The following is a 27,881-nucleotide window of genomic DNA, read 5'->3' as shown; positions in this document are numbered from 1 at the left end:
TGTAAAAAGTGCAAACCTACATATGGGGCGTGCCAATAATACGCACACACAAAATATTCCTAATTTAGTTTTGGGCCAATTCAAAAATATGCTGATTGTGACACGTCAGCATAGAAATCTGTCATCCCACCTTGAATAAAGTAGTTTTATTTTTATTTGTTGAACAAACCGTCATATGTTTGAAAATGACATTTCATCGCCATGATACAAAGAGTTTTCCCCATAAAATAAACAAAAAAATACAAATTGAATCTCATAAGATTGCAACTTTTTTCTCTATAAACGGGAATTTTATTAAAACTGAAAATTTATTTTCATGAAACATTAGAACACAAAACAAACACAGTGAGGTTAAAACAAACATTGTAGGAGATAGAAGAGGCAGCACACGTAAACATAATGCATGAGCATAGAAAATAATAAATAAAACATTTTTAGCCCAAATATTTCAAAAGCTGCTGTAGCTGCTCGCACTTCTTCACCACCTCGGGCATCGACAGCAACGTCTACAAGGAAAGAGAACAAAAATAAATAAACAAATAAAAGTCTGTGCCAAACGATGAGAGCGCTGATGGTGATGGATGGCGGAAAGGTCACGCACGTACCTCGCGGACTTTACTGATCATGTTGTTCAAAATGTGCACCTCCTCCTCGCACTTCTTCTGGTTCATTTGTTGGATGTGGTTCTGCAGCGATGCGACGACACACAGTGAACACGCAAGCCTCTTGGCGGATAAACGCCGCGCGCTATTTTGTGTCGCTATTTTGTGTGGGTATGCCGCACGTGTGTGTGTGTACGCGTGCGCGTGCATTGTCCACTTACATGTCGCTTTCCCCGTTCGAGCAATTTCCTTCTGGCTTCCTCCATCTCCTGAAGGCGAATCTTCAGTCGCTCCACCTGGATAAGATATGAAGGCGTGATGGGAAGTACGAGGTAATCCTTACGAACACAATGGGTTCCCGAGAGGTTGTTTGTAAATCGAATCGCAAATTTGTAATTTTATTTCAAAAGAAAATGTCATCCCAAATTTTTTTTTATAAAATAAAAATATGTTAAAAAATGAAAAAATTAAACACATTAAATTATATATCTTATATATACTTTCTATACAGTACGTAAATTCAATTTTAAAATACATCATCCGAACCACTCACAGTACATTACATTACATTTTAACACAGTACAATACAATAAAAACAAAATAAATATGCTTACTGTACATAGATGGCGGAGGAGTTATTGAGTCGTGTTCATGTGAGGCTGAAGTGTAATGCATTACGTATTGGGTGGAACGGTCTCAGGAATCTATGTTTTCCGACTGTCCCTGAAGTGCACATGACTCGGAAAGATGGCGACCGCCGAATCAGATTCAAGTGATTTCGAAGCTGAAGAGATATTGTACGTTTTGCCGCTACACCGATAAAGAAGGCGACTGAGGGCCGCCTCAACTATACGTGATACATTTAATTTCCCTGATGATATCCCGCAGCACACTAAGGTGCCACACCTACCGGATATGGAATCACTGTGTGGCAGTAGCCGACATCCAAAGAAATCCAACGCGGTTGTACCTCTTTTAACAACAGCAGCTTCTCTTCCTTGGCGTCCGCCTCGCCGGCCGTCTGTCCGCCGGCTTTGCTCAGCTCGGTCCGCAGGATTTGAACTTCGGCTTTACTCTGTCGGAGAGAGCGATGCAGCTCCATCGTCTCCTTACGCAACTCCTGTCGGGGCAGTGAAAGAAAAGTACATCAGGCGTGTAAGCTTATTCGAGAAGTTGAAAGGTTCTTACGTTAGAATCCATCTTGTGTTTCATCATCAGCTCCTGGGCCTCGGCGACATCATTCATCAGCTTTGTTATCGTCTTCGAATCCTGTCATGAGGAAACAAACAGTTGGGTGTTCTTTGCCGCGTTTTCACAATGCTCAGCTTTCCCCCTCATTTTATGTCACCGCACTATCATCCTGCTAGATTGGCCCCTGTATTGAGTATTATGAGCATATTTAGTCATATAACATTAATATGGTATTGCGTTTCATTTTGTCTCTGCAAAAGCTAGAAAAGCTCGACAGCACGGGTCACCAACAGTTAGCATCCGAGGACCACGCGAGTAGCCCTGCTACCCTGCTCAAAAATAGCTCACATGGTGGGGCTGGGACATTGCGATTTGCTAGGAAGTGATTATTTGAACATGTAAACATTGGCAGGGAATTATAAAAAAATAAAATGATGAATATTGATAATGATGTTTTCCTAGTTATTGTAAGAAATGATCAGTGTCTTCACATAAATGACTATCATTAATTAACAACATAAGATATTAACATTAGTAAATACAATTTAAGCAAACGTGTTAATCAAGTAGCCCTTTGCATTACTCATTTCAAAATGTAGTTGACCCCTGCTCTACAGTACATAAAACCAATGTATTGTTATTACTATTAATGTAATAGTAGTAGTATTAGCAGCAAGTTGTTTTCAACCTTTATTAAACCAGGAATTATCGCTTGATTCAGATTAAAAAAACTATTTTTTAAGGGCGTTCTAATCAACTAGCAGTAGTAGTACCACGGGCCTGTCAATTGCTAATTCTAGGCACTGTGAATACTTTATGAGTGTACTGTTTAAAAAATAAATAAATAAATAAATAAATAAAAGCTGGGGGGAGAAGCAGCACTCCCAACCTGAGTTTGCTGCTGCTGTGCTTGACGGTAGCGCTCTGCCTGGTCCTGCAAGCGGCTCAGCTGACGCTTCAGGTCAGACGCTTCCGCCCTGTGCTTGCTGTTTGCGTCCAGCAGCGCCATCTGCAGGCTAGAGCTAGAAGAAAAAGTAGCAGTTCAATACAATGCGACATTCACCAACAAGTATCATGTTTTGAGCGTCTAAATGACTGTAAATTAAAACCAATTTGAACAAATGAAGACCTTTCCATGATTAAATGCCTTAAACCCCAATTTGATTAATTGAAATGTCTTGTGGAATAAAAATGATGGAAACTATTAACACTGACAAATAAACACACATACTGGCACATCCAAATAAAAATATTTCACAAAGCGCAATGGTTTGTCCATGTCTACTTACACAGTGTGTTGTAGTTCTTCCGCCTGAGCATCTTTGTGTCGCTGCACCGACTTGATGGTGCTGACGAGCTCTGTGGCCATGTTGGTCAGGTGGGCCAGCACCTCCAGCAAGTTGCTCACCTCCTCCTCTTCCTCATCGTCAATCTCCTGCGCCATGAGGTCCTTTTTCGGGTTGACCGGCAGGCGTGTGAAGGCACTGTGCTTGCTGAATATGCTGTCTCTTGGCATGTCCATGGACACTTAAGAGACAAAACGTCAACTTTAGTCGGGTGCATACGACAATCGGGCTGTTTTTGTCACGATTTGGCATCTTTCCGACCTTATGTCTTTGAGGCATTAGATTTTCATTATTTGAAATAAAAAATAATAATAATATTTTAGAGCTGTCAAACTATTAATTTTTAAAAATCGGATTTATCACACCTTAGACTTTTGATTAATCACTTAATTAAAATGGCTTTTTAATCAACATTTTTTGCCCGCCAAATTTGAAGAGCACCTGTAATGTGTGTGACATTTAATGTTATGAGGACGTCTTCAACATTATTTTTTTGATCCACTGCACACTCTCATCCTCCTTTATTAAATGCTTTACTTTAATGTATGCAGTTATGTTTATTACTCAAACACAACCTCTGCTACCTTTAACGTAACCATCCGCTGTCATCTGCGGTCAAAATGAATAGTGTGATTAATCTGCGTTAATACATGATTAATGCAAAAAAAACATTTGTGATTAATCAATGAGTTAATGCTTTAACTTTGACAGCACTTATTTATTTATAATATGTTTGTTTTTTATTTGTTTTTAAATGTATTTTTTTAATTAAAAAAAATAAGTTTTGAATAGGTTAGTGAGGGAGATGGGTAAAATTTTAAATTTAAATCAGTTCAACTCAAGCTTTTTTTTTCTTCTATGAAAGAATCGATGGTACAATAAAACATTTAAAAGAAATACATTTGTTGAAATGTCAGGCTTCTTAATTGTGTTGTTTTGCATGGATGTCTGCTTACGACTTAATAAAATGTAATTATGCTTAAATAAAGTATCGTTCCAAATTTCCACATCGTAATTTCCCATTGAATGTTATCTTAGATGTAGCCCACGATAAAAATAAGTTTTGCACCCTTGACTTATAGTTACCACCTGGTGTGTTGGTTTCTTCCTCCTCCTCCTCCTCCTCATTCTTCTCAGCAGTTAATGCAACCATGACGGAGTCTACAAAAGAGCTGGACGGGTTCCGATGCTGCACTTTGAGAGCTGGTTGCGAGTTCTTTGGTTCTGGCTTCTGAAAAACAATGCGCACGAATTGTTTCAGTCGCGTTGCAAGGATGCGCTTCGCTCAAATAATCTCCCTTTACCTCGCCGCCGAGCACATCGTGCAGCTCGTTGGTCACCCCTCGCAGTGTGTGGTGCAGCAAGGTGATTTCCGTGACGGCCTGAGCGAGCTCCTCGGCCTGCTTCAGCTGGGCTGTGCTGGCTTTCGCTTGTGTGGCCTCCAGGTCCTCCTGCACACTCCGCCTCTCTCGCCTGCACATCATTAAGTTGTAGGCACGCAACAAATGTCATACATATGTTTAACTTTCCGCATACAGCAGTAGCCTGACTTATGAGTGGGGCTGAATTATTTTTGAAAGATAAACTAATTGCAATCCCCCGTCAATATTGCGATTGCAATTTAATATGAGATTATTTTTATGTATTTTTGACCAAAGTTAAGCAAAAAGTTCATGCGTATTATAATAAACACTATCAGATTTATTACACATAAATGTTTTGGGCATACTAAACTGACTTGAAGTCTGTTAAAGGGACAGTGCCATCTAGTGGTGAACTAATCATTCACTCATTTTAAAAACCTGCTATTAATTTCAATAATATGCACACAAAAAAAAAAAATTCTCATCAATGTACTTTAAAAAATATATAATCGTAGATCAAGTAATCGCTTATTATATATTACATATGTCGCGCCGTGCCTTACAGGAGGCTGACATGCATTGCCGACATCTTTCTGCTACGGCTACCTGAAGTGGAGTCACTTTGCGAACGTAGCTCTGGTGGTACTTGCAGCTCGTGTCGGAGCGAGAGGGTCGACAGTCGCTTACCTTCCACAGTTGGGGCTGAATACATGCACTTTATTTTTTTTATGTGGGTCTTATATTAAGAAAAAATATATTAGAAGCTCCAGCAAACATCTTAACCAGGAGTGCCAATAATTTTGGAGGACGCGGTTTACAGGAATAAAAGTTCAAGCCTACCAACACATCGAAATCAAGCCGAGTTTTTTGAAAATTGCATTTTACTGCATTGCGATTTAAATTCAATTCAATCTATTCATGAGGGTCCTAACCCAAAGACTTTTCGAGTTATTTTGCTTTGTGCTTAATACACACCGTCGAAACAACAGTTAAAAAGTTAATTCAATGACCGTGGTGCAAAAAGAAAACTCACTGTAGTTGGCAGAGTTCCGTTTTCAGGTCTTCACACTGGATGTTCCTCTCGTGGAGAGCCCTGAGCATGCTATCGTCTTCAGCAAGCTGCTCCCGGGCCACCTCGTTCTCCGCCTGAAGGAACTGTAAACCCAAACGAAGCACAACTAACTTATAATAATAATATCCACTTCACACCCATTACGTAGGCCAGAGGTGGGCAAAGTATTAGCGAGCCTTATACAGCTTGTTCCGTTTTTTTTTTTTTTATCCGGCCCACTGCACGTTATCAAGATTCCTGCGATTTTCTCATATATTTTTCTCACAAGTCTATACTATTAGTCCATATGTTGTGTGTGCGTGTGTGCTACTTCTACAAAACACTTAAGTGTTAAAAAGGACTTGCTCTATTTGATGATGAAATGTCAACAAGCATGCTGTTTTTTTAGTTTCCTTCAAAGTGATGGCTTTGGAGTTGCGTAGATGGTGACTCAAGCCCACCTCGATCATCTCCATCGCATTGCGGAGCTGCGCGTCGACGTCCCTCAGTTGCTGGATCTGTGAATGCTGCGACTGCGAGAGAGCCTGCAGTCGGCCTAAATCTTCGTCTCTCTCCGCTAGTTGACAAACGAGATCGGCGGCCCGCTCCTCCGACTGGCACAGCGACGACGCCAACCTGAGCACAACAAATTTGCAGGCAGTGAGGGAGAACGCTCGACTCTGTCTGAATTTCACCATTTGCTTGTAAATACGTTTAGAGACATAACTTACTGCTCAGCTGTTTCCTTGGCCTCGATTGCGTCTCTTTGTGCCTGCTGCAACCTGAAACAACATTTGTCAGGACTCTCGTGCTCGTTTACTTTTGGAAATCAATCAGAAGTGCAGTTCAGCATGATGTGAGCCATCAAGTTTGTCATTTCTACTGTACAAGTAGTCCTCAGTTCTTTACCTATGACGGCAATGTCTGTGCAAAGCACCATACTAAACCACACCAAAGCACTAAAAAGCCATTATTACAGTAAACATTTGTTTTAAAAAAATATTTCTGGGCCTTAAATATAAAACACTGGAATGAAAAACAGTCACATTAGCATCTACAGTAATGTCAAAAAAACCTTGAGCAGTTGCAAGATCATTTTCCAATTATGGGAAAAAAATCTTAATTAAAAGATCGTCCCAATCAGCTGATGCACATCAGCCAACAGTACAGCTTTTTTTTTTTGCTTGTACCATGGAACCCTGACAAAAATAATTTGTATGAAAACTGAAGCGATATTTCCCATATCAAATAATTCAAATCTACTCCAGACATCCAATAATATTAACAAAAACACTTTTTTTTTTATCATTGAAAACCTAATCATACGAAAACTTGGGCATACAAAAACAGAGGTTCCACTATACTGTAGTAGACTAAGAACTATAAGCCACATTGGTTCCTCAGTTCACAGGTTCCTTTTCCGACGGCACAGATGTAACCCAAATTTGTACTTATCCCTATGCTAATGCGGTTCTAATCATATTAACGGTAAATATTTCTTTGAAAAACAGTAAACATAACCATAAAACAAAAACGGCAAGTACAGTGAAAACCGAGCGTGCCGTCTTATGCCACATATTAACAGCACAAACCACAGTAGTTAATTGTGCAACTATTGTAACGTATATATCGGTACCATCGCAAGCCAAAGATTTAATCAGGATCATTATTCTCTAATTCATTGACAAATCATCGTAGAGCATACTTGGACATCTCCTCAGCCAGTGTGTGCTCCAGGAAGGTGTGGGCTGCTGTCGTAGAGGACACGGTGGCCGACATTTCAGTTATGGTCCTTTCCAGCTGGGCTCTCTCCTCCTCGCGCTCCTTCAGCTTGTGACGCAGCACACCCATCTCTGAGAGGAAGGTAGAGTTAAAATAAAATATATTTTTTTAAAGTTTTACTCGGCAGCTCTGCCCAATACACTGCAGCTTCTGTTGTGTATTTTACCTGAGGTTAGAATTGTCACCTGCAGACTAAAATCACCAATGTGCTCTTCCGCAGTTTGGAAACTTAATCTAGCACGCCTCAGCTCTTCTTCCAGCTGTATGGAAGAAAATCAGAAAGCACTCCATCAGGTGATTACTATTCAAACTTTTGCAAGACGATTTAAAAAAAATACTAATAATATATAAATCCTTTCACATTACTTGAGAAAAAATATTTATTTCTATTCTGTTGTTTCAAAGAAATTCTATGGAAATAAATTTGCAAGGGGGAAAAAACAGATGCGTAGCTTGTTTGATATCGCGAGAATTTTTTTTATAAGGAGAGGAAAACAAAATGTAATTAAAATCATATATTTGTGAAAAAATACAAATATTTTCTTTGAAGGCTCCACTGCCAGAGGCTGACCTGCTCTCTCTCCTCCTGAGCTTGGTCTCGCACGGACATGTGCTCGTCTCTTTCCCTCAGGGCGGCCGCCGCCTTCTCGTTCAGCTCCACCAGCATTGGAGCGGTCCTATGCAAGAGGCTCCGGACCACGGACAACTGCAGCAACAACGACAACAATCAACTAGGGATGAGGAACTTGCCAGGCAGACCACCAATGAATGCCACAGCCGACTTAAGAGGTTGAGAGATAAGTGTCAGATTCCAAGATCCTTCAAAATATTGGAACAACCAAAAGCACACATACCCAAACCACTTAGCTGTATCTGAATAAGGAATGCATCAAAATAGCATTTAATAGAATCTAAGAGGGGGGGGGGGGGAATGTTTGGGGCGGAGGGGAGAATATTGCTCAGTGTGTATATGGGAGGGGGGATGGGGGATGCTAGGGAGGTAGGTGCATTAGTTTTAAACTTAAAAAAAAAAGAAGAAATTGTTTTTCTTTATTCAAATTCGAACAGGATATATTAACTTTTTTTTTCTTTTTCGAATGCTTATCTTATTTTTATTTAAAAAAATATTAGGGGCAAACTGAAAATCATCAAATATACAGTACAGTGCACTACTACAAGAATAAAATCCTTTTTTAGGTTGTAATTTTTTTTAGGAAACAAAGTTTTGTTTAAATTTGCCAATTACAGAGTACGCACTGAGCGCAAATTTGGAAAAATGCTGATTAAATGCTTATGTTTTCGAAGCTGTCCATGACCCACTACTGTATTTTACAGGTGTCCATTCACAATTTCAAGCATTTAAGTACTGTGGGGGTGGATTAATCAATAAAGAGAAATAATGACAAATGTGCTCAAATATATGCAACCCACTTCTTGAGTCAACTTGGACTGATCCTCCATGGTTTGACACAGAAGATCCAAAGCAGAATTCTGGGTTTCATGGTTGGTCTTGTTTAGTGCAACCTGTGTGGTGTAGATGATACACAGGATGTAAAGGGACATCTTCAGAAAGGATGCAGACAAATATACAGTAGTCAGTTTGATTTGTGTTCCTTTCACCTGCTCTGGGAAGGTAACATTGAGGGCAGTCAGGAGTTCCTGCTGAGAGCCGATGCTCCTCTGCAGCTCCGCAATTTCGCTGGCGCAGCGAGTCCTCAGCTGCTCCATGGTGTTGAAGGCCTGATCACACATAAACAAGTAGAAAGGCCGCCTCTTTCACAAGCCAGTATGAATATTTCTGAGGCTTACAGCTTTCTTGGATGTCTGGGCGTCTTCCATCTGAGTCTTCATCTCGTCTCTTTGCCGGAAAGCTTCTTCGACTTTCTGAATCATTTGCATGAGCATTTCCTTGAATTTAGTATGCGACGACTTCATCTCAGCGTACTGAAAGGAGAATATACATTAATTTTAGTTTGACAAGACACATATTACACATTGTGATTTTTCACAGCTTATTTTACTTATCAGTATGTATTACATTTATTTTTCTCTAACTCGAAACATTCAAAACTTTTTGTGATTTCATGCTCAGATTTATCAAACAAAATATATTTCTTGGAAAAACACATTGCTTTGTAAAAAAAAAATATATATATACAATTTCTGTATTAAGAATTTTTTTTCCATTTTTCTTTATTTTTTTAACAGTGGAAATGTTTTAAGCAATAGACAGTGTTTCATTAGTTGGAATATATATAATTTCATTTGAGGTATTTCATCTAGTCTAACAATTTTTTTTTATATCTTGAAAAAAAGTAATAGGATTGCAGCTTGAAAAAAAATCTCTATTTTCTCAAGATAGTCAAAAATTTTCAACTTAAAAAAAATACAACTATGTTGCACTTCCACACCACACCCTTATTTCTTGGGAAAAAAAACGTTATAAAATATTCCACTTTTTTCTCTTAAGCATACAACTCTCTTGTTGCAATATGACTTTTTTTCTTTAAAAAGGATACCACTTCATTTGTAAAAATAAAATAAAAATAAAAGGGGGGAAAAAAAGCTTTTTGCAAGCTTTTTTGCTCAAGAAATACTTTTTTCTCAAAAACATCCAAAGAGTATAACTTTTTCTTGAAACCAGCCATTTTACTTTCAAAACATTACAAGTTTTCAGCAAGAAAGCAAAATACGACATTTGAAAACAAAAATAAATAAATGTGATACAGTATTTATGATAAGGCTTACATGAGTAGCGAGATTTTGATGATCTTCTCTAACAAGCACCTCCATTTGCTTCATGTCGGAAAGCGCTGCCACGGTGTCGCTGGTCAGAAATGTCTGTTGGGTTAAGATTTAGACTTGTTTTTTATCCACACAAGACTTCCTACATTACTGTAAGTAATGATAAGAAACACTAAAAGTTGGTCTTTTTAGTTCAGGATATTACACGAGTAAAAATTATGAAACAAGAGATGAATTGCCTCTGTAGGGACCACTGTATATTAAGTTGGTTGTGCAAGAAGAAATTGCATGACAGGACCAGTTACAGGCACATATTTCTTCATCTGAGCAAACAATATAAATATTTGTTTTTTTGGGGGAAATAACTTCCATAAAAAACAAGAAGCCCGAGTCTCACCATGGTGGCACGCATTCCCTGCATAGACTGGACAAGTTCCTGCAAAGACCTTCCATCTTGCTCCAAGTCGCCAATCCTGTTCAAAGCCTCCAGATACAAGTCCCTGTACATTGTGGTCTGGGTGAAAAATAGGCAAAGAGAGAAACACATTAGACAACGATTTGACTTTTCTATATTTCCACATAAAGTCATTCACCTGGCTGAGCTCAGTGTGGTCCGTCTGCACCAACTTGTTCCGCCGCTCGGAGGGCGGGGGGCCCGCAGAAGGGCCGACGCACACGGTCGCCTGGGCCACAGCCAGCTGCTGGACCAAGGCCTCTACCATGATCATGCTTGACATCAACCTTTGCTCCAGCTCCTCTCTGGGCACGCAATCCAGGCTGTCTGGGGGACAACTGCGCATGGACACCGACAGGGAAGACCAGTTAGAGCTGGGTGATCAAGTTCAGTTTTCTACAGAAGTCACCATTTTATATTTGAAATATTCAAACATATTTAAAAAAAAAAAATCAAAATAACTTCATCCTCCCCAAAAAATACAATAAAAGTACACATATTCTTATATTACAACACATTTTCTTGAAAAAAATCGGTTTTGCCTGCAACGACTAAATTAATCATCCTTTTTTTAAATTTTTTTTTTATGAGGGCTCTACAACATAGCTAATCAAGCAACTTCATCACGCGGTAGTCAGCCAATCACCAGGAGGTGAACACATGGCTGAGGCTGCCTTCATTAATCTGCCTAAGAACAAGTCACCAACCACAACCTGCTAAATCATGGCGAGAGAAAAAAGTACCCAAAAATCTTTTTGAAGACGAGGAGCCTTTGTCTGGACTCTGGACTTGTTTCAAGTGGCGTTAAACAAGTTAATAGCATATTAATTCAGTTAGCCCTAAGGTGTTTTTTTTAAGTTATTATTATTACTTACTCCAAAATGTAATACACTCATCTTTAAGGTTCATTTTGCACTGAAAACTGCTCAGATGTTTGTTGAAAAGTAGTGCACTAAAAATACTATTTTTTCCCTAACATGATAAATATTTGTGGTGAACAGTCACAATTACAATAATAATAATAATAAAATAATCATAGTTATCATTTTGGACATAATTGTGCAGCCCTATGTAACAATTTACAACACATTTTATCCCTCCCCCCAAAAAAATCTTGAAAAAAACCCATAACAGTTTATTCTCCCAATATTCGTCCTATAATGAGGAAAAGAGAACTGTCCGGTCACTATCAATGATAGGCGATGCTTGTTTTTCGTTGAATACGTTCAAGACAAGAACCCCCTCCCCCCTAAAATTCAAGCATTTATCACGAATTTCCAGCACTTACTTCCACATGAGATGAAGAGGATCAGTAAGCGTGCATGCGTCCGCTTTGGAGAAATCCCACTTTCTCTCAAACTCTCCCGATGTATTGAGGCTTCGATCAATCCTTTTCACGGGGGTGACGCCCACGGAGACGTTGCAAGACTTTACGGGAGGAGGAGGAGCAGCAGCGAGAGGAGGAGGAAGAGGTGCAGCAAAATCCATCTTGCCTGACGCCAGGATGAGAAACTCCGCCATTTGTCGCAGTTGCTGCTGGAGCGGACCGTCTGGAATGAAGGGTCCATCAGGACCCTCTGACCCCTGAGTCTTCTTACTCAGATCCTCTGACCGCGGACCCTCTGACCATTGCTTGTTGCACAGAGTGGTGGAGTTGAAGAGGGGACGAGGCATAGGGCTCTCCAAGTGGTCCGCGCACAAAGCGGCCAGCTCTGCACTGTCCGGTGAAAATATGTTCTTCTCGCAGTCGTCGGCTGGATCCCTGCGAGCCCGCATGATGGAGAGGGACGCCCTTCGAAGAGCCGATGCGACAGAAGGGCAGCCTGACAGCACTTTTAAAACATCGGGCATGGTTTGGTGGGGTTTGTCCACAGGTGGGGACATATCCGCTCCGTTATCAGACGAACCAAGTGCGCTGTCCATTGCCTCGTTGGACTGAACGAGTTCCAGACGCGGCTGCACCTCAGGGAGTGTATTGTGATCATCATGCCTCTCTGGTGTCTCGGGGATTTTTAAGGACTCGGGAGCCGAAGTCTTTTCCGATGCTGGTGTCCCTGCAACATTGAAAGCAACATTTTGGTTCTTTTGAACGGGATCCATTCGGAGAGCTTCGTTGTTGGTCGTGAACTGAATATTTGCCGCTTCTTCTTCTGCAATACTGATAACTTGTCTGCACGTGTCCATATTAGGCTCAATAAGAGGATCCATGCGGCATGAAGCAGGTGCGTTACTATCAGGACACGGGTCGAAATGATCACTGCAGTGCTGTAGATCGGCGGGCGCAACGCTTGGCTCTGTATGACACAATGAATCGCTTGTGACTGTGATTCGTTCAATTGGAAGAGTCACCATCTCGTCAGCCATTTTTGTGACGACATCATGCCTCACGGATGTCTCTGGAGCTTGAGTCAAAGTCCGATCCAGTGTGAGGGATTGGTCAACTGAAAGAGGAATCGCCTCGTCTGCCATTTTAGGGACAACGGGAATTTCATCATCCAGTGACTCTCGGGCTTCCAAATGAACTGAATTATGGGTCACAGTGTGGCCCAGTGCTGGTGAGAGAGTACCTACGATGTCAATAGTCTGGCTCTGGTGAATGGGATCCATTGTGAGAGTTTGGTTCTTGGTCAGGAACTCCGAGTGCCCAGTTAGTTGCTCTGGAATATCCGCAACCTGTCCGCAATTGTCCATTTTTGTCTCAGCGAGAGGATTCTTCTCTAAATGATCACCACAGTGCTGTACATCAGCAGGGAAAATGTGTGGATCTAAATGATTGTTTGCATTTAGCTCTGCTGGAAAAGGAAATGTCTCGTTTAACATTTTAGTAACCACAGGAATTTTTTCATCATCAAATTCATCCTGGACTTTTAAAGAAACCGAATTTTGAGTCCAAGTCTGTTCTGATGCTGGTGTGAGAGTAACCGCGACGTCATCATTTTGACTCTTTGGAATGGGATCCAGTGTGTGAGATTTGTTGTTATGAAGGAACTGGGAGCTTTCAGCTTGTTCCTCCAGAAAAGCGACAAAAGCACTCAAGAAGGCACCTTCTTGTTCAAAGGTGCCCCCATTGGTCTCAAACTGGCCGTACGGATGGTCAAAGTGATCACTGCAGAGCTGCACATCAGCAGATAAAAAGCTCAGCTCTGGAAGACTGGTCGCCATCTGCTCTGCTGAAAGAGGAACTGTCTCATCTATCTTTTTTGCGACGGGAATTTCCACCTCTCCCCCAGTGCAGGTGAATGACTCGGATGTCACGTCACTGTTAGCACCAAGAATGCCTTCACATTGAAAGTAATTGGGATGATCCATACGTTCGCCATCCATTACAAGAGGAATGGCTTCACCCAGACGCCTGGCGGCATCCAAAACTTCCGCCTCATTGCTGTCACAGGCAAAAAACTTCAGAGTGACATCCATCGCGCCAGTGTTGGCTGGAGCAGCATCAACAAAAGCAGCACCCATTCCCTCAGGTTGGCAGTAAGGATGTTCCATGTGTATGTTGCAGGTGTCACTTGTGCCACAAGTGCCATCAAGAGTTTGGTCCTGTGGCAAAATAATGTGGTCTTCTGGGCACAGTGAAGGCTGTTCTGAAATCACCACTTCGCCACTAGAGCAGATGAAGGATTTAAACGTGACATCAGGGAGTTCGAGAGCATCCATTTCAATGGTTTGTGTTTGTTTCACATTGGTTGGTGGAGGAGAGCACGGGGCAAGACAAACATCCTCCTGTTGGTTATAACAGGATATGACTGTGTTAGAGTAGCAGAAACACACACAATTGGATTTTTTTTTAAATATGTTTTTAAGCACAAAATTAATATTCTACTAGTTTTAAAAAAAAACATGTTTAGCTGTTCTACAATAACAAGATTTTTCAAACAGTTGTCTGTTTTCAGTGTTTATTTTTTTCATTATTTGCACTACATTAAACATACAAGTAATCTAAGTATATATTTTTTATGAATACATTTTCAACATTTTTTTAAAATATACATTTCCGTTTTGTTTTTTTATTCAGTTGTACAGCAATAGTAAATAAATTCCAAATATAATAGTCAGTATATTGTTATTTTTAGGTGCAAAAAAAAACACAATTCGTCTCATTGCTTTTTTTTTTTCATTTGACTGTACTAATATATTATTTTACAGCCAATACTTTAAAAAATTTCTCTTGGTATAGTAAAAATAAAGATTTTACTCTCTAAATGGGAATCGCTGTATTTTTTATATGAACTGTACTGCATTTTACAGTTATTTTTAGTATGCACATATTAGGTATTTTTCAGTTAAAAAAAAAAAGGGGGAAAAAAGTATTTTCAACATAGAAACATTGTACCTTTTCTGCGCTCCAAATTGATTTGGACTTGGGTCTCAGTGGTGATTGCTTTTTATTCTCCACACTTCTCAAGGGAGGGCGCTGCCCACATCTTCTGGAAGGCTAAATAAACGTCCAAATTAAAATAAGAATTGTTGTTATGAATGTGCTGGCAAGCCCGACGATACCAAAACAACGCTCTTACTTACCGAGCCTTCCAAACTTTGACTTGACATAACTAGTGTTGTAAAACGACTGGTATCAAAGAGTAGGAATAATGTTTCTTTTAATGAAATAAAAAATATATAACTGAATGGTAGTTAAAGACTGTCTATTACAATGCCCAACATGAAATGTCACATTATTTAACGGCGACGGAGGTCTGATATGCTTGCTAGCAAAGTCAGCAAGTTGTTCCTGCCGTATGTCTAAAGTTGTTTAACGCGCTGGACTTACTTTCCTAGTTTGTTATCAAGTCTATAAAATATCACAACTTAAATCGTACTTCACAAATATCTCACGGCATAAATTAAAATATCAATCGAAAAAATGGTCAAACCTTCGTTCAAATTGTCAACAGCCGCGTTTCATTCAAACAGACATAGCCGCGTTGCTATTGGTCCATTTCTTCTTCCTCGTTATCTGACATCAAGTGTTTGAACTCAAACTGTACACTGCTGCCACCCACTGGACACAATAAAATATTGGTTTTATTCAAATTTCCAGCTACGTAGTCAATAAAATAAGTTAGTTAATGTTTTTATTAATTAAATTAATTCACATTTTAATTTATTTGACTGTTTGCTTTTAATACATTTTAGCATAAAAAATCATTAATAAGCAAGGCATGGTTATTTTATTACTCTTATAATATAGTACTATTACATTAAAAATATATATTATCATTATAGCCCTGCTTACCTTATTCAACTGCATACGGCAGGCGACAAGTGGAGTGTATGCCCTACGCCATTTGGGATAGGCTTCAGCACACCTGTGACCCTCAGGTGGATAAGCAGGACAGAAGATGAATAGAAGATTCTTAATATGTGTTTTGAACAGCACTATGTCATTTGCCAAAAGATTGGGACAAACACACAAGCAATAGTCATAGAATGTTTTTTTTGTTTTTTTTAATCAACAGAGTAAGGACTGATCCTTACTCTAGAAAGGTCATGAGATATGCAGTATAATAAGTTAAAAAGTTGAAACAATTGCATATACAATTGCAGAAATTTCATATGTAGAATGCAAGAATGCAATAACAAAACAAAATGGCAGCCATAAAGAGCTTATTCTAAATGGAGCCAACGGGGCACTGAACAGGTTGAACCCAGAGCACTTCGGCGAAGCCTGGTCCAAACCAGCAGGTTATGTCAGCAGTGTCCATGGTGAAGAAGAAAAGCTTGTCTTTGCATCGAGTTCTCCTGTAGACGGACCTCGGGTCTGCAGCCAGCACCCCTCGGATGGCGGCGGCGGCCTCATCTGAGCTGCGCAGAAACCTGAACCTTGGACGATTGCTATCAGAGGGACCTGGAGGGCACAAAAAGTTTGTATTAGAACCCTTCTTATTTAGACTGAAAAATATTTTTTAACCAGTTTCCATCTAGTGGTACAGTTTGATTTAGTTGTCTATACTTCTGAATTATTGCCTATCAATTGTCAAAACTAACCAGCTATCGTATTCCCAACAATAGAGGTAAATGCCCTCCAACCAACTAACTCACAGACCAACCGATATTTAAAAATCGAAATAATCTACTTACTAACTGATTGATCAACCTATTAATTCTCCGACCAACTGAATAACTAATTTACTAAGCTGCCAGCCAACAAACCAACTAACCAAATGATCGACCGTCCAATGATATAAGTAAAGAACTTACTAATTCACATACAAGCACATTATGAACTAACTACCTGACAGACTGACTAACTAGATAACTGGCCACCCAAGGAGCTACTGGACTAACTGACCAAGAGAATAACTAACGTGCTAAATTTGCTAACCAACAAACTAATGAACTAACTGACTAACATCTAAATACCAACTTATCGGATGACCCAACAATTAATCACCATAATAACCAACAATCGAATCACCAACTAACTAATTGACATACAACCTAACAAAGTGACAGACCGACTAACCAAAGACAAACCAATCAAGCAATAGGGATGTAACGATAACGGCAATATCGTGATATCGCGATATTCAAACTGCCACAATATACCGTCGTCGTCACGTCACGATATTAAAAGCAGCACATCTGTTAAAAAAGTCGGCTCGAAAAAAGAAAAAAAAGTCGGCTTGATTTCCATTTGTGCAGTTCTAGCACCCTCTGGTGGCCAGTTTTTTTTAGTGCAGTTTAATTTTCACAAGGCATGTTTTGGCCCTTCTATGTTTAAAATCCATGCTAATGGTCAGATGAAAGGGAACGTAATGTGCAATATGTCCATTATGTGCAGGAACTCAATGTGTGCTTGCATTAGCATTACCATGTTAATACTTGGGCGGGCCGCCTAAGTAAACTGGCCACAACCAAAGTATATTGCAAGAAAATTTTATAAAAAAAAATATATATATATATATTTTTAAACGTGTCGCGACCAAATATACAGCATGTAACATTAGTTTGCCGTCACTCACTTGTGGATCATGAGGTTAGAGGAGACGCAAGTAGCAGGACTGTGAAGCCCCCCCCCCCCCCCCAAAAAAAACCACTGACCACCCACCATGTTCCAATGTGGCTGATCTGGTTAACCCGCACTCACAAAAGGATTACCTGAACTGCTGGTAGGAAGAAATTCTGCCAACTCCCTCCGAGCGTGAGGCGTGAAGCGCACATCCAGGCTGCCGACGGGCGGCTCTCTGATCCAGCCAGCGATGGTGCTGTAGGCCTCCTCTGTGAAACACGGCCGCCGGTCCTGCTCAGGCTCCTGAAGGCCTACGGAACTGCGCTTGCAGTCAAAACTTAGCTGACCGGGGTCACGTATGCTCAGGTAGGCCTTCGCTTCCTCCAGCATGTTGAGAGGGTCCACAGGGTTTGGAGTTGGACTATCATCAAATTGACATTCTCCTTCTTCATTCAACTGCGCTTGTATTGGTGACAAAGGGGCGGGATCTGTGTTTGACTGACAAGACTCCAAGTCTATGGTCTTCCTACTGCAGGGGGAGTCATAGTCAGGGATGTAGGGTTTGATATCCAGCACAGGGGTTCCTGCAATCATGTCGATGTCTGACAGATGTATTGTATCACCTAGAAATAAAGCACAGAGTAATCTTTTAAAAGGGACTTAACTCATTCACTGCCATTGACGGATATAGACGTCAAAAAATCATTTTAACTATTTCTATTCGTTTAACTTTTTTTTTTTTATATTTAGAACAGATATAAAATGTGTGATTAATCGTGAGTTAACTAGTGAAGTCATGCAATTTATAACAATTAAAAAATTGTAATCGCCTGACAACCCTAATTTTTAATAATCTTTTCTTTTTTTCTAATCACATCAGGCGATTAACATTTTTTATTGTAATTAATTGCATGACTTTAATAGTTAACTCACAATTAATCACACATTTTAAATCTGTTCTAAATGCACAATAAAAAAAATTATAGGTTTTCATACTCTTGTTAACAAAAGTGGAAAGAAAAAAATTAATAGAAATGGTTAAAAATAATTGTTGACATCTATAGCCGTCAATGGCGGTGAATGAGTTAAGGAAATGTACTTTTTAACTGCTTGTATGCAAAAAGTTGGATGTTTTGGGTGCCTGAAATGAACAAGCAAGTAAATCTTTAGTGATTTGTATTACTGGAAATCTGTTTGTGAGAGAAGCATTCCAAATTTTAGTGGGCCAATTTGAGCAACAACACTACTACGAAAAAAAAAAAAAAGGATTTCTCATTAAAGGTTTATACGCACCTACAATTTTGTCCAGCTTTGCGAGAGTCAGGCCCAAAGCGTTGGGCCGGTGGGGACTGCGAGTCGAGTACAGGCCGACCCGTTCTCCATTCAGCCTCGGGGGCTTCACTTTGGCTTTGTGACTCATGTGGCCATTTTTGTGGAAGAGAAAGATAACCCTGCAGTGGAAAGAAGAAAATGTCATGAGACTTTAGTGACAAAAGAAGAGGAAGATGCAGCATCTCTGTCCTTGAGTTTTGATGACTAAAAGGCTCCCACTAAAAGTGGCTGCAACCAAAATAACACCCAAGTTCTGGGGAAACTTTGGTTCTCCTGAAAATACCCATTGTTCCTGTAGCCACATTTCCACCTGATGTTCCAGAAACTAAAAGGTTCATGGAACTTAAAGACGCAGAACGCAAGTTACCGAGTTTTTGCAGATATGCGACCCGTCTGTTGAAAAGCGGAATGGAAGCCAGCGACGTGCACGCGCCCAGAGTGCCGAGACGTTAGTTAGTGGCAGTTTTATTGTGCATTGCTTATCATAAATATACCCTGTTGCATTTTCGTGACAAGGTCTTACCTTTTTAGCAAGAAGAAAGCAAGCTGTGGGGCCCGTTTCATCCTCTTAGGTTTTTCCACCTGCTCCAATATTGATCCGCGTCGTCCTGCGACGCTTGTGCGACTTCAGTTTTTGCCCTTTTTGTCACACTAGACAGTGTTGTCCTTTCCTTTCCTGTATTCTGACCGTGGTCAGGGGACGCAGGGTAGATTTTTCCCGAGGTAAGAGTCACCTCCGTGGACAAATCCCATTGCATGTCGCCAAACTTTGGGCCCGATGGTCGAACAAAAGGAGCCACCGGGGAGACGGAGGGTTGCACTGCAGTCTTGTTTTAGTATTATTTTTGACACACTTTTATATCCGCTGTCGCACACACGTCTTTCCACGGTCTCGTCCACACACTCCCGAACACTTCCGCCTTACCAGTGCTGCCGCGGAACAAGAGAGAGACGTGCACCCGCCTGACTTCAAAAAAAAGCTTAAAGATTCGGTGCCGGAAACCCGATCATTATTTCACTCTACAGGAAAATAGGGGCAACAGCCATTGTGCCACAGTAGTAGTAGTAGTCCATTATACAATTCTTAAAATATGTGTGGGTGAAAAATATGATTATTTTAACACTCCAATTTGCATCAATATTGCAACATGCACCTACTATATCTATAGCAGCATTTACATCGAAAGTTTCGTGAGCTTTTGGTACTATCCACTTTTTATTCTGGTTATCTTCAAAACCCCAAAGTACCATTAAATATTCTACTATTTTTAACCACATTTAAATCCAAAGTTGTGTGAAATTTGTTTGGTCCTGTGTAATTTTAGTTCCAAAAAAAATGCCTTCATGTTAAAGTTTTTAAAAAAAGACTGACCATGGAACACATTTATTTAATTGACATTATTTCCGGTAGAGAATGCACTGTCATTTTCAGTATAAACCATTCTGAGAGGTTCCAGTGTTGCAGAAGTATGAGTCTGAGCAAACAAAATTGGAGCTTGTAAAAAATATACCAACCCGTGTGACCTACCAGATATGAGAAAACTGCTCAAGCCCTACCAGGGCATGCTCGGGGTTATTGAAGACACTGTGCTGCAGTCGCAGTTCCGCCCTAGAGGATCCGCAGACGGTGGGCTGCCTGGGCGTCCCGTTCTTCTCGGAAAAACAGGAATGGATGTAACCAATTGGTAACGTTTGGATTTTTCCTGCAAGGGTACAGAAAATTGTATAATTGCACTAAAAAAACACAGCAACACAGAAACAAGTGTCTCGCATTACCATGCTCTAAAGCTGTTTGGGGTGAAATAGGTGGAGGAGGGGGCTGGCTTTTCTTAGGCTCCAAAACACCAACCTTGGACACAGCAGACTCGATAGAAAGCATATGTTTGCGATGAGCTCTGGTTGCAGTTTCCAACGCCTGCCTGTTGGTGAAAGGCAAATTATGAGAACAGGGTTTCCTCGGTTTTAAACTCCGTTGTGTTATGTATGTTATGTTAACCACAGAATTGAATGTTTACACGACTTGCGCTAAAGAACATCAAGAATCGTGCATTGCTGACAAGTGACCTATTTGAAAGAGTAGTAAAATGCTTTTTACGACTTCTAATAACGTTTCAAAGCAACCTACCGAATATTCTTGATTTCTTTTCGCATCACAGACACCTGCTGTTTCAATTTATCAACATGTTCGCCGCAACAGTTACAGCGAGGACCCATTTTAAAAAAATATATATATATCTATAAAATGCACAAAATAATTGCTGGATTGGTTCCGTGGCTAAATGCTAGCATGCACTGTAAACACATGTCACTTGCTCTTGAGTTTACAATGGCAAGAAAAATGGATCATGGAACGCTGCTGCCACCCATCGGCCATATGGGAACTGCAATTCAAGGGTGTGTCTGCTTTAAGTGCTGTGACTGTGAAAGATTATTCACAAAACATGCAACTACTGTATGTATACACGTTATGTGATCTTTTTGACTTCTTTCGCAGTTTTTAAAACTTAATAATGACCCTTATGCCATTCCTTAAAGGTATTTTTGCAATGAAACAAAATATCAAACGGACATGTCATGCACAGTAATTGCATATTTTAACCGGCAAATGGCAGCCTTGCGCTTTTTGTTCCACTCCCTAATCTTTTATTTCAGGGCAAAAAACGCTCAGTAATCTCGTGCAAGATGAACTGTAATTTTAAAATCATATAGTCATCAGGATATATTCAGATGTGAATGCAAGGAAATAAAAAATAAAAAAACTAACCACAAATTGCTCATTACAGCCAATAGTTTAAAAAAAATCTGTATTAAAAAAAAATTTGAGTAAAAAACGTTTTGTTACGCTACAGCAATCACCTCTGTACTGGGCCAGCCCAATATAGCAAAAGCAACATTGATAAGAAAATAAGAAAAACGCAGTAATACACTACCCCATCATTTACCATTTAATTTTTGCTTTGTCATAGAAATTACGATCTAATCTGTTAAATTTTTCCTATTCATGATGATAAATGGCGAGTTGAAGATCAGTCTCAACACATTTATTTTTGCCAACAAAGAATAGCAATAACCGCAGACGTGAGCAATGTGTTGTATTTTATTGGGTGAAACAGCTTTACAAAGTCAACATAACAATTTTCCATTTACAAAGATATTGCTGCTTGAGAGTCACACAATTTTTAAAAATAATACTTGACAATGGCGAGACAGTCATCGGTTTTATTAGGGGGAACAATTAATTTGTTGTTTGCTCTTGCGCAACATCCATCACTGAATTTTGAGCTAAAATAATACTGAAGCAAATAACAGAACAATAAAACAACCCATCAGGGGTTTGCGCCTCCTGAAATGAGTCAGTGTCCGAAGAGTGGTTAAAGACAATCATAATCAATTTCCTGGGAGGTAGTCTTGAAGAAGCGAGGGGTCGGACAATGATGAAAATTGTCACGCGTCTTATTTTATTCTGCTTCACTGTTTAATGGGTACTTGCTCGCATCTGGAAAATAAAAAATAAAATATGTTGCTCCGCATTTAAAAATACCGTATTTCTCATGACGCACATTTATTCACCTTCATCGGCTGTTTTGTCCTGAGTTGGTGGTACATCATTTTTCAGCTCGTCTGCGCCCAAGTCTTCAATGAGGACCCGGTCGACGTTCTCCTTGTCTTGTGGCTCTGTGGACAGGCTCTCCACCCATTCAGGGGCAGCAGCAGCAGGAGGAGCTCCTAATGCTTCTGAAACAGGGGCTTGGGATAGAGCGGAGACGAGAACAACATCCGGAGCTGGGGGGGAAGATTGAGCTGAAGCTGGAGCTGTAGACAGATCTTGGACAGGAGTGAGAGGAACCGCAGTGGGAGGCGGAATAAGATCTGAATCTGGAGCTAAAGCCTTATCTGGAGCGGTGGACAGATCTGGAAGAACCGCGGTGGAAGGCAGAGCAAGCTCTGGAGCTGAAGTTTGATCTGAAATGGTGGCCAGATCTTGGGCGAGAGCTGGAAGAACTGCAAGGGGAGGCGGAAAAACATCCGGAACGATGCACAGATCTTGGCTTGGAGCCGGAGCAACTCTGATGGGGGGCGAATCAAGACCTGGAGGTGAGACAAGTGCTACGCTGGGAACTGGAGTAAGGACAGGATTTGGCAACGACGTTGAGACTGGTTCCGGAGTCCCGCTGGTCACCGTGGGTAGAGAGTCTAATGCTAACGCTGGTATCACATCCACTGATTGCGGTAGAACCACGACAGCAGGAGCTTCGGGGTCCGCAATCTCGCCTTCCCGGGTGAAAGAGCTTTCTGGTGTGCAATCCGTCTTCCTGGGACGCCCTCTCCTCTTTGTGCCTCTCCTCGGCTCAAGCTTCTGTTTTTTTCCCAGGCTCTCCAATCTGAAAGATGCCCACAATTGGGATTAGTCTCAATAATAGTGGATTGGTGCCTTGGGAAAAGCTAATAGTACAAAGTCCATGACCTGGATGTGCCGCATCAATAGAGATCATCAGACGGGAGCAACCTTTGGTAATCGCTCTTGCCCCATATTCAGTATAAGCAGAGCAGCGATAATCTTTTGGTGGTGATAATTTTGTGTGCGTTTGGAAACCACACCCTTTGCAAACTCTGTCTTTACAGATTTCACTCGTCGAAACAGGATCCAAGCATTCTACATAATTGCCGATTACTGGACTATGTAATGCTTCTTTACAAATTTACCCCAAAACCCACTGGTAAGTCTCCTTCTCCTCTGCTTCGGCTCTTCTCCTCTTGAGAAGTTCTCTGTCCCTCAATCGACGACGGATCCCACCTTTCAAAAATACAGAAACCAAAGTGGTTAACAACATTTAAGGGAATCGTTGACACTTGGAAAGTTAAAATTGAACTGTTGAAATTAAGTCATCCAGATTGTGGTAGAATACAAAACGTTTCCATTGATTGATGAAGAAGTTTTACCGTTAAGAATCTACAACACAAAAAAATCTGGTTCTGGTTTTGGATTAAAGGTGACGTTCAGCAACTAATGAAGAATTCCGGTTGCCTTTGATTCTTCTTGAATTTCTTCTTGGCTGTGAAAGACGGTTCAACTTGAATCCAAAAGGTGTTTTTATTAAAGATGAAACATCTTCAACAACTGTGAACATTTCCACTTGGTTTCTTCAGTTCTTTTTTTTTTTAATAAAGATGAACCAATTTCAACAGCCAAGAAGAAGTCTGGTTGGCTTCTTCGGTTCTTTTGGATTAAAGGTGAACCATCTTCATCAACCAAGTAGCACTCCAGTGTGGTTCTTCTGTTCTTAAAAATGAAAATTCTTCAGCAACTATGTGAGAAATCCAAGAAGGCAACTGAACTTGTTTGTGGTGGTTGAAAAGGCTTCCAAGAAAAGTTCAAGGGAACCAGACTTTTTGTTAGATGCTTCTTCATCGTGGTTTAACCTTCTTTTAGATTAAAGGTTAACTGTCACCAACCAAGGAGAAGTTGTTTGCCCATAAGTATTTCTTGAATTTCTTCTTGGTTGGTGAAGATCGTTTGGAGTGTTAGATAAATACAACAATGGCTGAAATTAAGACACAAAAAAAAAAGGCTCATGCTTCTTCACTTTTGTGTAATTAACTCATTCACTGCCATTGACGGCTATAGACGTCAAAAATTCATTTTAACTATTTCTATTAGTTTAACATTTTTTCCCACTTTTGTTAACAAGAGTATGACAACCTAGAATTTTTTTATTGTACATTTAGAACAGATATAAAATTTGTGATTTATCGTGAGTTAACTAGCGAAGCCATGCGATTAATTATGATTAAAAAAAACAATCGCCTGACGCCCCTAATTTTTTATAATCTTTTCTTTAAAGAAAATTATAATATATTTTTTTAATTATTAAAATTACTTTAAAAAGAAAAGAACAAAAGATTATTAAAAAATTAGGGGCATCAGGTGATTAAAAATTTTCGGAATTAATTGCATGACTTCACTAGTTAACTCATGATTAATCACAAATGTTATATCTGTTCTAAATGTACAATATATATATTTTTAGGTTTTCATACTCTTGTTAACAAAAGTGGGGGGACATTTTAACTAATAGAAATAGCTCAAATTAATTTTTTTACATCTATAGCCATCAAAATGGCAGTGAATGAGTTAAAGTTACTCTCTATTCTCATATCAAAACCAAGTCTGAATCCATACCTTGGTCTTCTTCATTCTGGCTTTTATATTCAATCTCTTGCTGCAACGTCTCCTCCATGATAAGTCCTCGCTATGAATGAACTGCAGCTTGTTGAAAAGCAGGCGTTTCGTGAAAAAAATAAGTCTGTTTTCAACTCCCGCCCAAATATGAAATTATCTGGTTAACCATTACCGCTGTGCAGCAAGAGCTCCTACTGGGGCTGGTCTTATCATATTTGTAAAGCCGGAGGAGTTGGCACGGCTCTGACAGAGCTAAGTGCAAGCAGCAAGTTATGTGCCGCTGTACAGCAGGAAACATCATGCGAGGGGGAAAAAAAAGTGCTTGTTTGTGAGCAGTTAACATGAAACGGAGTTGTTGTGCAGGACAGCAGTAACCTTTGACCAAGGTTGGATAAATGATTGCTACATTAGCCAATATCAAACGGGTGAGGGCGTGACTATAGCTCTAATTGTAAAATTGTCCACGGTGCAGAAAGCATTGAATAACTTCAACCCTTAAAGTTACTTTTTTTTAAATTATTACTATTCCTCTCACTGGTGACAGAAATTTCCACGACACTTATCTTACACCAAGGGAGAGCAGCTCAATAGGGGTGTGTTCTCAATCTTCCCACAGCACACCGAGACCCTCGAGTGTGTGCACGTGTGTGTTTGTGCAAGTGTGTGTGTGTGTCTAAGTCAAAAGTGGGAGGTCGTCCAGCAGAGTAAATAACCCGTAACTATAAGCCAATAGCCCGCAAAGCTACTGTATGTTGGAAGTGAGGAGTTGTTTGTTGTTGTTGTTGCTGCAATCAGCACTTTAAAACTCGATCACATTTGGGGTTAAGGGCCAAATATTTATCTCGGTAATATTCTTCTCTGGTCCCTAGTGGTTTTTAAAAAGAAGCGGTTTTCATTCCCCATATGTCAAGTTTGAGTCCCACGCATTTCTGAAGCTACCCAGTAAGTGAGCAGACTTCCTTGAAAAGTATGCACACATTTCCGAAGGTGCATGAATGATGACTGTAAGGATGGCCTGCTGCAAAAAAAAAAGAAAAGCTGAACAATACAGCCTATGTTGAGGAATCACACAACAGTGCCATCTTCTGGTACTCTCTCTTAAGTATCAAAACACTAGCAGGTGTGAAAAGACATTTTCTCCATTGATTAACCAAAACACTGAATTGCAATGTTTATGTATGAAGTGAACAGGAGTGTGAATTGGGCACATGAGGTATATCGAACACATTTATTGTTAATGAAGCTCAGAAATTAAAGGATGAAAGGCTTTTTTTTGTAAACAATTAAAATGCATCATTATCAATGAAAACAACAAAATACAATTTTTGCAGGAATTGTGAAGGTAGTTGAAAGAGTACAATTTTGTAAAACTACATTTAAATCATGGATGGAATGCAAAATGTGAGACTTTGAAACGAGGGGTAAAAGAAGATGAAATATAGGACAATACGAGTACATTTACGAAATGTATCCATGAACTATGGGACTTCTCTGATATAAAATATTTAATTCTTTAAAAAGTTGGAATTTTGAAGTTTAAATAGAACATATTAAACTGATACAGAATTTTCTTTATTTTAACATTTCTTCATCAAATGTTTTTTTAACGATGTAGAAAGTGGATTTTTCTAGCAGATGAAAAATAGGAACAAATACTGTGATTAATGAGCTTAATATTTTGAAGTTAAAATGCTGAGTCAGTTAAAAAAATTGTTATGTTTTGGAATAGCATGCAAGTGGAATTACGGGAAATGTGAATATTTTGAAATTAGAATGGTATGAATTAGTTGAGAAAATGTGATTTTTGAATTTGAGGATTATAAAAATGTTCTCTGGTATATTTATTCTTCCTTGTCGAATTAAGTTTAAAGTGGAAAATTGTGGAGCGTATAGAACATTAGTCCAGGTGTCTGAATGAACTGTATTTTTGAAATCAGAATGGTTTGAATCAATTGAGAAATATGGATGTTTGGGAATGTCAGTAAAGTAGAAATTCATGGAATGTGGAAAAATAGAAGCATGAATGTTATAAATAAGACACATTTTGACATGGTAATGGCTTGAATTGTTGAAAAATTTGAACGTTTTGGAACAGGTGTCACCAACATGGTACTGCGGGCACCAGGTAGCCCCCAAGGGCCACTTAAGTAGCCTGAAGGCCTTCTCTAAAAATAGCTCAGCAGTGACATTTTTTTGGGTCTTACTATTGTTTCAAAAAAAAAAAAAAAGGAAGAAGAAGAAAAAATCACTTGCCAGTAAGCTGAACTAAATGTTTTATTTTTATTTTATGACATTAAAAAATAATGAAAAAAATGTATAGGTCAAAGGTTGGCTGGCATTTGTAGCGTATGACATACAGAACAGCTAGCGGGGTCAAACAACGAGGAAATTATTGGAACAAATTTGTTAGTTAAGAAGTGCGTATGAAACTGGTTTCCCTTTGCATAAATCAGTGCCCAAGAAGTAGCTCTCTGTTTCCAAAAGGTAGCCCCTGTTTTATAATGTCAGAAAAGTGGAATTATGGGAAAAGTAGAAATTTGCGAAATGTTATTAGCTCAGCCTTTAGAAGTCTGAATGGTTTGAATTGAGAAATGCTGAATTAAAGAAAATTAAAAAAATAATAATAATTACACACTCCTTACATTTGAAGGCTTTTCATTATTCACAGAATAATATAGGAAGCAGAATAACATGCATGCTGTTTAACTTTTTTTTCATAGCTATCTTGTGGACTTTTGGGGGGCAATTTTAGGGAGCTGATGTTTCCCGAAAGGCAGGAGGGGTTTCATATAGATGGGGGTACCCTGGCCATCTTGCATATACAATACAAAGATCTCTTTAATGCAAAAAAAATAAAATAAAAAAAGGTGTACAAAAAAAG

At 39.6% G+C, this 27,881-nt stretch overlaps 3 protein-coding genes across 6 annotated transcripts; all 3 read right to left on the bottom strand.

Annotated features, from left to right (window-relative positions):
* Nucleotides 1-261: 261 nt before the first annotated feature.
* Nucleotides 262-15,453, bottom strand: spag5 (sperm associated antigen 5). 2 transcript variants are annotated; one of them, XM_086083833.1, is made up of 24 exons: nucleotides 15,060-15,453; nucleotides 14,872-14,973; nucleotides 11,824-14,261; nucleotides 10,675-10,873; nucleotides 10,479-10,595; nucleotides 10,085-10,177; nucleotides 9,146-9,280; nucleotides 8,957-9,076; nucleotides 8,768-8,860; nucleotides 7,908-8,042; nucleotides 7,503-7,596; nucleotides 7,260-7,407; nucleotides 6,286-6,336; nucleotides 6,016-6,190; nucleotides 5,537-5,658; nucleotides 4,444-4,612; nucleotides 4,229-4,370; nucleotides 3,083-3,320; nucleotides 2,683-2,815; nucleotides 1,791-1,871; nucleotides 1,573-1,722; nucleotides 824-898; nucleotides 606-686; nucleotides 262-506 (listed from the first exon to the last, which is right to left on the bottom strand). In XM_086083833.1, the coding sequence occupies exons 1-24, from the start codon at nucleotides 15,084-15,086 to the stop codon at nucleotides 435-437; spliced, it is 5,190 nt and encodes a 1,729-aa protein (XP_085939959.1). In that variant the 5' UTR covers nucleotides 15,087-15,453; the 3' UTR covers nucleotides 262-434. The 2 variants fall into 2 exon arrangements, with proteins under 2 accessions (XP_085939959.1, XP_085939960.1); XM_086083834.1 differs by having other exon boundaries at nucleotides 15,410-15,447.
* A 512-nt stretch (nucleotides 15,454-15,965) lies between these two features.
* trmo (tRNA methyltransferase O) lies at nucleotides 15,966-21,132 on the bottom strand. Its single transcript, XM_086082872.1, has 6 exons — nucleotides 20,945-21,132; nucleotides 20,596-20,738; nucleotides 20,348-20,522; nucleotides 18,781-18,938; nucleotides 17,637-18,110; nucleotides 15,966-16,383 (listed from the first exon to the last, which is right to left on the bottom strand). The coding sequence occupies exons 1-6, from the start codon at nucleotides 21,031-21,033 to the stop codon at nucleotides 16,148-16,150; spliced, it is 1,275 nt and encodes a 424-aa protein (XP_085938998.1). The 5' UTR covers nucleotides 21,034-21,132; the 3' UTR covers nucleotides 15,966-16,147.
* A 766-nt stretch (nucleotides 21,133-21,898) lies between these two features.
* Nucleotides 21,899-25,317, bottom strand: hemgn (hemogen). 3 transcript variants are annotated; one of them, XM_086082847.1, is made up of 4 exons: nucleotides 25,001-25,310; nucleotides 23,536-23,614; nucleotides 22,390-23,201; nucleotides 21,899-22,315 (listed from the first exon to the last, which is right to left on the bottom strand). In XM_086082847.1, exons 1-4 carry the CDS (start codon nucleotides 25,056-25,058, stop codon nucleotides 22,278-22,280), a joined length of 987 nt encoding a protein of 328 aa, XP_085938973.1. In that variant the 5' UTR covers nucleotides 25,059-25,310; the 3' UTR covers nucleotides 21,899-22,277. The 3 variants fall into 3 exon arrangements, with proteins under 3 accessions (XP_085938973.1, XP_085938972.1, XP_085938971.1); XM_086082846.1 differs by having other exon boundaries at nucleotides 23,524-23,614; nucleotides 25,001-25,298; XM_086082845.1 differs by lacking the exon at nucleotides 21,899-22,315 and having other exon boundaries at nucleotides 22,382-23,201; nucleotides 23,524-23,614; nucleotides 25,001-25,317.
* Nucleotides 25,318-27,881: the final 2,564 nt, after the last annotated feature.

The sequence above is a fragment of the Leptonotus elevatus genome, chromosome 8 (assembly GCF_054856555.1).
Source record: "Leptonotus elevatus isolate MCC_2025b chromosome 8, RoL_Lele_1.0, whole genome shotgun sequence".
Classification (NCBI taxonomy): domain Eukaryota; kingdom Metazoa; phylum Chordata; class Actinopteri; order Syngnathiformes; family Syngnathidae; genus Leptonotus; species Leptonotus elevatus.
Note: the sequence above shows the minus strand (reverse complement) of the source record. Positions and strands in the feature narration are given on the sequence as shown.